The following is a 10288-nucleotide window of genomic DNA, read 5'->3' as shown; positions in this document are numbered from 1 at the left end:
GGTCAGATATGTGTATGTGTCAGTAATATCAGTTATCAGACCACATATGTATTTTCAGTGTCTACTTTTGCTCCCAAAAGCTCTTATTTGGAAGAAGCAGGAAAACTGTGCTTGATTTGAGGGTCTGGCCTAGATGTGTGTCTTCAGCAGAAAATGTACTATTATATTGCCTCCCAAAAATAATATTTCTCCCATACAGTAGACCGATGCTGTGGCAGTAAGATTCAACAATAGGCCAAAAGTCTTTTGGGAACTCCAATAAATGTGGTCCCAAAAAAAAAGAAAACAAATAGAACCCAGAGGGAAACAAGCCGTTTATGTGCAACTTAAACCAAAGTAGATCAGTGTAGATCTGGACTAACCAACAGGAATGTGAAGAGATGGTATTAAAGAAATTCCCTAATGGATCCTTACTGTGTACTGAGATATAAGTGGTCGTATTGATGCTATATCACCAGTTGGAGTCATGCTTTGAATAATAGTGATCTCACTGACACAAGGCTCTGTAAAAGATTAAGGTCTGTGCAGCTTTTTGAATCTAAAAGAAAGATTCTCTACCCCATCTGGCTCAATGACAGATTTTATTTTTGCACCAAAAGCTAGACACAGGGCAAGACACCGATATGGAAGAAAAAGAAAGAAACAGTATGATTTGGATGTACACTAGGATTTCCAATAAGATGGGAAGTGGGTATTTCAAAACTCACTGATTATAATAATTCCTTCATGTAGTTTTAAGCTCCTAAAGACCAGAATCATTTCTAAGACCCTCTCCCACCTGACCTGGAATTTTACGCTCTGAGCTGGTGGTGAACACCTCAAAGATAAATATATTCTCCATTACGAAGCCACAATAAGAAATAACCTTCTGGTCACATCTGGGTGAAGAGTCCAATTTTGTAAATTTGGGCCAACAGTTATCTTCAGTTTAAAATAATCAAGATAATTAAATATTCCTCTTTACATATATACACAGCTATGCTGTGAATGTGTATTCACTTATAAACATATAAAAATACTTGTCAACTAGTTTGATAAGAAAATAATGTATAAAAGTAGAGTAGAAACATTTAATCAAGTCCATTAGCTCCATCATCTGATTTTCTTGTTGTTTATATTACAAGATGATGACATGAAAAAAAAACTGCAGTACTTCATTTATATGCCCGAACAGAAGTACAGAAGTGGAAAGGGGAGGCAGAACAGCATTTTGTGCCTGTGGTGATGATAGCTCCACAGGTGGCAGGTCCGGTGAGTTCACGTCCCGTTGGAAAACGGCTATTTTACGATGTGCGGCTCAATGCTTCCACTTGTCCTGGTTTTCCAACTGACAAATCATTGGGGGGTAAAAAAAAAAGTAATCTATGAGAATAATTCAAGGACACAAAACAATTACAATGCCACTGTGTTATTGGAATGATATAACAGTTTTTGATTTGATCTATATCGTAGACTAAATGTTTGACAGAAAAGATGCATTACATTGGAATGATCTGAACTGAACGGGGCTCTGAAAGCTTCTTGATTTGCAACAAATGGATTTGATAACATTACTTGTCAGAAGTTGAATATAGAACATACAGTGTTCAGTGCTTTGATCTGAAATCATGTTAGTTGTCAAAGATACACAATGTGCTACCAATAAAATCATCTACTGCTTCTTAGAAATCTGAAACAATGTATGATGTCCAATTTTGACTGAACCGCCACCTTCGAGGAAAAGATTTCAGACAAATTTGCTACTTTCGGTACACTGAGGAGATGGCATATGATAAGAATGGTTCAATCTATAAGACTTTAAATAAAAAAATCAAATACAGTAGACACTCCATATTTGGAAATTGAGATGAAAGCAGAAACCACAGGCAAAGAAGAAAAATCCACTGCAGAATGCCAGAAAGTTCTATCATTGTAGCTTTAAGGGCTGTCTAGGCTTTATATTTATATACATACTTATATATTCATTTTCATATACGTAAAACCAAACTCAACCTCACACACTGCACTGTGGTGATTTAATAGATCATTAAAAGTACACTTTGAAAATCACAACAAATGTCACATATGTACAGTAGCAGATTAGCACATGGGAGCAAAGGTGGATATGGCACAACATACACAAAGCTTCATAAGATAATCTCTGCTCTGGTCAGACACGGAAAACTGAAGAAACTCATTAACATTCTGGATATATAGTTTTCATTCAATCTCGGTAGCAAGTACAAATGTCACATCAAGGCAAGAGAAGTCCTTCAGAGTACAAAACATTAATTTGTCAGGCTGATTTAGAAGGCAATGTTTAGTGTTGGGACTCTCTCATGTGAATTAGATTAGGGCTGAAGGTAGAGTGGTGTTAAAATTTGGCATTGTCAGTTGTCCATAGTGATGTCCTGGGGACAGCAGTTCCTGATCAAAGTATTTCAGAAAAGGCTGTCTGAAGTCATGCACGTGGAGAAGGCAGCGGTCAGTCATCCACTTAGGATGTGATGTCAGGCAGAGTGGGTGGGGTGGTAGAGAGTAGCTGCATGAGTTACAGTGATAAGGCCGACTCAGACGATCACACAATGGCAGCCACTCTTGTCTTTCTCTTTTCTTGTAGGTTCTGGCGACGGTGGACATTCCTGTTCTTGGAATTTCCTGGGAGTTAGAAGAGAGCAAAACTATCATGACACGCCTGACTGTGTACTTCTATGATCTCTCTTTTTCTTTTCTTTCTTTTTTTAAACAGAAATGACCAAATTTAGAACAGTTTTGGTTATTTCTCTGAGATTTTCTGTCTGTGGTATTTTATCTCGGCTTTTTAATCGCTGGTTCAAAGTGGGCGAGGCGCAGGTGGAAAACGATGAAGTCACATACTCCCATGTACCAATCACAATTTAGCATTTTTTGAATCAGAACGTGATGACATGTGGGGTTGTTTGCCAGGCGACTGTCAATCAAATCTGATCACAAGCACACATGAGGCAGATCAGCTGAGTTTCGGTTAACTCTTAATAAATAATATCTAAAGATGTTTCCTATTCAAAACTTTAAGTTTGATTGTTGCTTATTTAGTCATGTTTTTTTTTTTGTGGAATTCCATGTCTTTAGTGGCTAGTTGACAGTAGAGAAATGACAGAGGAGTGGGAAATGCAACAAAAGGTCCGTAGCCAGATGTAAACCAGGAGCGTTGTGATCAACTTAATCCCTAGGTGCCACCCTGAGTAATGAATATTCAATGTTACATGTACAAATTCCTCACTGTATTCTGCGTTATTACCAGGTATTACAGAAATGCCTGAATCGTTTTAGCCACTGTTTTAGCTTTAAAAAACTGCAGATTTGAGGCACTGAAAGATCCACATGAGGACAATATGTGAAAGTTCCCTTTATAAATCACCTACCTGATTACTCTAACCAGCTCGTGGAAAGCCTGGTCTACATTCATACGGATTTTGGCTGAAGCCTCCATATATGTGACCTTCAGTTGTCTGGCCAGCTGCTGGCCCTCTTCCTGGGTTACCTGAGGCAAATGGAAGAAGAAGAAGAAGAAGAAGAAGAAGAAGAAGAAGAAGAAGAAGAAGAATGATGTGCTGGAACTTGAATGTAAATTGAAATCGAGCACATGTAAAAGCATTTTTCCCTCAAAACAAAACATGCGTTTAACACTGAACCATCTCTATCTGTTATCTTCTGACAGGTAGAGATGATACGGTGAAGTAAGGTGGCAACAAATGTCATATTAATGTAAAATGTGAGTTTGTTATAGCATGCACTGTTTGTGCACATACTTATCTTTAATGTAATACTTACATACAAACAGTGGCTAAACTGTATCCAGACTACATGTTAAAGTGTGAGCCCAAGTGCTCCCATGACTAACTGTATGTCCATTTGTGAAGTCCTATTGTTTAAGGCTTCCTGTTGCAACTTAGGTGACCATATAAAGACAATATTTGTTTTCACAAAAGATAACAGCTTCTGGAACTATGGCTCCTACTGGATTTGGATCTCAGCTCATTGATAAAATTGAATTTTCAGATGTGCATGGATAATTACTTTTTGAGCAATTTGGCTTAATGATGGCTTAATGCTCAATACAGTCTATAGATCCACAGTTTTAGAATGGTCATGACCTTATGACCTCAGTCTTAAAAGGTTACCCTAGATATTCACCATTGTTTATTGTATTAACTAACTACCTCTGTAGGAAGTTGTACAGGGCACAAAGCTGTAGTATTACCTGTAATACTGCGGTAGTACTAAGTGAGTGCTACATACCATTCGTGCATATGGCTTAGTATGTAGAAATCAGTTTGTACTGCATACCACGTATGTTCAGACTTTCACATCCAAGTGAAAGTGACCCTTAATAACACTGAAAGAAGAACTTTGTTATTTTCCAACTTAGCACCTTTTCTCAGCTAAAAATATATTGAAACATGAAAGTATTACATATTTACACTGACGCTCACATTTTCAAAACCTGACCAGGCTTTCTCCTGAGCGTCACAATATCATCCACCATTTTGTTTGGTTTTTCAATACCACAATCCTTTTCATTACATATTGCGTGTGTGATTTCATTCTTTAATTTCTCGCTTGTAAACTTACTACACACTTAAATTAGTATGTATGCATCTGGGACACCATCTTTTTGAAACAGCTCAGTGTATTATCTGGACCTGAATAATTCAAAAGGTAATTAGATCCAAAACTAGAATATATTCCCTGATAGCAACAGACTGGTTAACACAAATGAAGTGAATGAAGTTGTTGTGATGTTATTATGTGTTATATTTAGGCTTCTATTACAGAGCTGCCATCAAGCTAATTAGGTCACATGTTGTAAGTTATCACCATTATCTATCATGTTGTCAAATACATTGTCTTTAGCATATACATGCCTCATATGGAAATAATAAATAATAGGTAATAAACTAACACAAGCTAATTTCACATGAAATACTGATTTCAGTGGATACAACCCATTGATCGTAAATAGCTACAGTACATGTGCCTGTAAGGCTTAATTTCACCATAAGGGGGCGGTGTGGACTCACAACAGGAAATGACAAGCGACTGCATACCAACAGCCAGAACATTTGTCATTTTATCAAACTCCCTTTTCTCTCCATCCATCCTCCCCTCCTGACACCACTATTTCTACAGCCTCTCTTTTATTCTTACACTCGCATCCTGTTGTATCTTGGCAGCCAGCGGCAGCTGCAACACTTGCTTCCACTTTTAAATATGCAAATGTGAATCCTCCAGACTGGTGGATATACCATCTCTTCAGATGATCAAACAGGGTATATGTTTGTCAGTCAGTGGGTTCAGCTCTCTGCAATCTGTTGGACTTACTTGTCTCTGTAGTTCCAGATCTGCTTTATTTCCTACAAGGATCATAGGGAATTCATCTCTGTCTTTCACTCGGAGAATTTGTCTTTGGAATTTGTAGATTTCTTCAAAGCTGTAAAACATATCACATGGTGTTATGTAGTGTTCTTTGCACATACAGGTTATATAATGTTTTATGTGTAGATTTGATTAAACTAAAAATGTATATGTGCCCGATATCGCAATGTAGCTAAATGACCCACCCAGGCACACAAACACACCGTCACCCAGAAGTTGGGGTCACGGCCACTGTGGATCAGACTGAATCAGAATCAGCTTTAATGGCCAAGTCAGTGTAATCACCAACACATACGGGATTTGACTTTGTTGCCCTAAATTTATATACACAGAAATAGACATACGGCTATAAACAAGGATGATAAAGCTATGCACAGCTATATGTTTGTATATAAAAAAAAAAGTGTATATATACACGTGTAAACAGTAATACATTTTTGATGTACATCAGTGCAGGGTTAAACGTGTCAGCAAAGAGAAAAGGAAGTCAGCTGTGCTCTTACAGAAACATAAAATATGTTTGCCTGAGGTTCTGCTCTTTGCACTGACCTGACCGTTGTCCCACTATAATATAAAGCCCATGTGCACTTTTTTAACCAAACAGCAAATAAAAATGTCAATCTGGGGGAAAAAAAGAGGTAGACTGCAACCACAAACCAAGGACGGCATTCCAGCCATGGGCCCGCAGGCAGCTTGGTGAGCACATAGTAAATCTGGAAAGACTTGACTAATATAAATGGAGGAAGGAAAGACTGTTTACAACATAAACATTGAGAGGGGGCTGTGGGTGGGGGCAGGGGAATGCAGCTCACTGCAGTGCTGGGCATAGACACAAAGACAGGGAGGATGGGGTTTGACAGATGGACTACAAGACGAATTCTATAGTGTAATGTAAAAACAATATATATTTAAAATGTGTTTTCATGAAATCAAACCACATTTCTGATACTATTTATGGTCTGCATTGTTTCTGCAAAAGCCAGTAAATGTATATACATTCAGTAATTATGTCTCTAGTGAGTAGTTTTTATTGGTAGTGGAAGAGACCGCCATTGCATTTATAGACAAAGACCCAAAATTCAACCTGACATATTTGGTGTCTTTGGGAACTTTAAGATCTCCACTAAAATTTAAAATAAAGTTTAAACAATGTTAAGCTGCACAGCATGACCTTGACTCACCAGTGGGTCAGTGGGGTTTAAAGGGTTAGAAGAGTGCCTATACATACTAAAATGAAAAAGTCATGAAGGTTTTAAAAGTTATAAAATTCTTATCAAGCCCATTAAAATTGCCATGTAACTAAAGATACCTCGATACCAGCCCACATACTATTGTTAAAATAGTACATGGGCTTAAGCTAAGGTACACAAATAAGTGAATTCAAGATAACAGGATGAGGGAGCAATGTTGAGAACAAAAGAAAATGACAACAAGAACAACAGCAAGGGGGTCCGGAAGTACAAGCGGCGACAAGTGAGAGTGCAAGATTTATGGTTTTAGTAGAGCAAGACGCAGAGGATGAGAGAAAGATGGTGTGTAATTGTGAACAGTAAACAGAGGTGTGCAAACAGAGAGACAGACAGAGAAGTGAGCTTGTAACTGTGAGTTTGCACATGACACGAACTGTCACTTACCTTCCTCTGTCAGTGACTGAGAAGACAAGCAGGAAGCCCTCCCCTGTCCTCATGTATTGTTCTCTCATGGCTCCAAACTCTTCCTGTCCAGCCGTGTCGAGGACTAGAGAGTGAACACGCACAACAACGCAAATCACACATCAAATAATAGACTTTTGCAATCAATTCCTCGAGTACAATAGAATGCAATAGAAACCTGCAAATACCATACGTGTGTGGTCTTTGTATGTGTGCATTTACTCTTGTCATGTTTGGTCAGCAAAGTGCACTTACTGTCAAGTCTGGCCGCCCTTTCGTCAATCACACACTGCTTGGTATAAGAGTCTTCAATCGTGGGGTCATAGTCGGTGACAAAGTACGACTGCAGGAGAGAAAGAAGAGGACAAAAGAAAGAGAAGAAACTGTGAATATGTCTTGGGGTCTATACTATACATTATGTCAGGATGAGACAAAAGCTGTGTCCCAATTACATACTCACTATATACGGATCTTTGCAGCAAGTGTGCAAAAACCAACATGCTTTTTTTTGGGGCATTTTTAGGCCTTTATTTCCACAGGACAGATGAAGACATGAAAGGGGAGAGAGAGGGGGAATGACATGCAGCAAAGGGTCGCAGGTCAGAGTCGAACCCGCAGCTGCTGCGTCAAGGAGTAAACATCTATATATGTGCGCACGCGCTACCAACTGAGCTAACCCGGCCACGAAACCAACATGCTTTTATGTTCTTTACTAACAGGAAATAAAGCAATGCGTGCGCTTGTGCAAAGGCAATCAAACTGCGACTTTAGCGTAACACTGCCAATTACACTTAGAGAGACAACAGAATGTTGTTTTTTTTAATTATTATTCTGAGGTGTTCCTGGAGCTGTTTCACCACCATCCACAATTCATTTTCGTTTTGCAGCTGTGAGCAGCTCTTCCTTTTCCTTTGTGCATTGCATGGTATGTACTACTGACTGTTCTGAGTACACTTTATTTTGTCAACACACTACCGCATATACTGAAATCCTGTTTAGAATGAGCATGTACCATGGATTTGGCTTCATAATGAATGGATATGAGAACAAACAGCCACTCTGTCCTTGTGTTTTTGGTGACAACAGCACAGGCAGCCCTACTGACCTCTACCTTTACAACCATAGTGCAGACAGCAGGTAAACACACAGTCTGCAGACACTTGCACAAAAAAATGTCATGTAAATATTCCCTCACATAACAACCGCTGCTTACGTTGAGACAGCAGGCTGGTTTTCATGCTCATAACACATTTACAAGATGTTTCCTCACTTGCAACAGTCACACCACTCACTCCTTAAGGCTTTGATTCTTTTATTCTGGGGCCGATATCTGTCTCCTAGTAACCTAAACTGGAAGGGTGGGGCCAGGGGGCTGGGAGCCGGGAGGAGGAGGAGTCATGCATTTTTTACATTTTTCCTATGTTTTGTAGTTCTCGCTCTCCTCGGGGACTAGTTAAGTGGTGACAGCTTAGGGGAGTGCTCGGGGAATGTCAAACCAACACCCTAAAACATGGCGCGATCCCGAGAACAGAAAATCCAGACAGGATTCCCTGTTGTTCTAACAACAAGCCAAACAATTTTTTTTTTACATTTACAGTCACATTGTTTGTGTGTGAAACTGTTTCGTTTCACACAGGTTGTATACTGCTTATTTGCTGCGCAGCCAGGAACACAAGGGAGATCTTGCATGAAGTGATCTAAATGTCACATCTCATCTGACTCTTTGAGTAACACATAAACTGCTGACACACATCAGGACAATCATTTCATAATTATCGTTACAGCCCGACTGAAATATCTGCATGACCAATATTAGTCACCAATTTTAGCTTATTACAAAGACATAGGGGCTTATATGTTGGCTGATAAGTAACAACTAATTGTTGTACAGAAATGTCTTAGATATGTTTGAGGTCTTTAAATGGCAAAAAAGCATCAAATCCTCACATTTGAGAAGATGGAAACCAGCAAAGGTTTGGCTTTTGTTTCTTGAAAAGTGACTAAAACCATTATTTTCAAAATAGTTGCTGATGAATTGTCTGTTGATTGACTAATCAACTAATAGTTGCAGCTTTATCACCATTATATACTGTCTTCCAGAGGACACTGACTGTATGAAATTCTGCTCTGTAAGTACTATATCTTTGTCCAAATAACCACATTAATGAGATCAAAAATGTTGTGCGTTTGTGTCATGAGCAGATATTGTCATCCGATTTTTTTAACTCTCTATTATCAATATCAGTAATAGTCTTAAGCTCCAACCTTAACATGTGAATGTTTGGGATTCCAACTTATTGTCTTTTGTATACAAATTCTGTCTGCTCAAGCAGCTCCCTGTTGTTGCAGGAGATGCAGGTAATCTCTCCCTTTCACTCTCCTGTCGCTCTGCAGCATGCAAGCATGCCGGCCTATGTCACATTCACTCACCACTGTTCAATAATTTATCAGTATTACCGTTTATCCTAGAACACGCCTCAATGCACTGCACTGCCAGTGTGCCTTCAGACGACCAGACAGAGACAGAAAGAGAGAAAAAGAGAAGAAAAAAAAAACTGCTTGCGTTTCTTGGACCACCCACCACCGGTACCACCACTCTCCCAGCAGTTGCTTCAGCACGTGACCTCGGCTTCCCGTCAACCTCTTATTCCTATTCTGTCAACCTCGGGCAGCCGCATTGAGCACCACACTCCTCTGGCTATTCCTCCCCTCCCTCCACATGCATGGGTAGTATAGCTGCCTTGCACTCTGTTCCGGCTGAGCTGATTCTCTCAGAGCAGTTTCCCGTGATAGATGAGGCTGTTTTACACTGCCGGTAGCACCAGAGCCAGCGCTAACAGGGCGGTAGCTCGGTCTGGCCGAGCGATGGGCTAGGTAAGGGAGTGCACCATGACTCAGGAGGACTAACAATAACTATGTGAAATAAGCCAGCCTGAGTCATGTCCAGTAATATGACCTATAAATCCTTATATTGGTCCATAACTTCATCAGATGTAACAGGCTCCTCAAACAGAATAAATCAGACCGTATGAGTCTTTTGGAGAGGGTTAGGGTTACCCAAAAGTGAATACTTCGTCCATCACCTACAACTAGGGCTGGGTATCAAACCTTGTGTCTCAAAAGTAAGGAATGAGTGCTTTGTTAGGTAGTCTCTCTTTGCCAGACCATCACGCTGTGAGGTGGGTCTGGCTACTCCACATAGCATTCCGGAGCCACTTACAGAGCCTCTGCAAAATAGT

At 39.7% G+C, this 10288-nt stretch overlaps 1 protein-coding gene across 2 annotated transcripts in view; it reads right to left on the bottom strand.

Annotated features, from left to right (window-relative positions):
• Positions 1-564: 564 nt before the first annotated feature.
• Positions 565-10288, bottom strand: part of rras2 (RAS related 2) — a 37234-nt gene continuing 27510 nt past the window's right edge. Inside the window, exons 1-6 of one of the 2 annotated variants that reach the window (XM_028574363.1) lie at positions 9507-9525; positions 7305-7392; positions 7032-7134; positions 5344-5452; positions 3384-3502; positions 565-2637 (exon numbers count right to left, since the gene is read on the bottom strand). In XM_028574363.1, the coding sequence (XP_028430164.1) occupies positions 2550-2637; positions 3384-3502; positions 5344-5452; positions 7032-7099 (384 nt within the window). In that variant the 5' untranslated portion in view covers positions 7100-7134; positions 7305-7392; positions 9507-9525 and the 3' untranslated portion in view covers positions 565-2549. Of the gene's footprint in view, positions 2638-3383; positions 3503-5343; positions 5453-7031; positions 7135-7304; positions 7393-9506; positions 9526-10288 lie in introns of those variants that run through there. The other variant, XM_028574355.1, reaches the window with a different exon arrangement.

The sequence above is a fragment of the Perca flavescens genome, chromosome 1 (assembly GCF_004354835.1).
Source record: "Perca flavescens isolate YP-PL-M2 chromosome 1, PFLA_1.0, whole genome shotgun sequence".
Classification (NCBI taxonomy): domain Eukaryota; kingdom Metazoa; phylum Chordata; class Actinopteri; order Perciformes; family Percidae; genus Perca; species Perca flavescens.
This window is presented reverse-complemented; position numbering and strand designations above follow the sequence as displayed.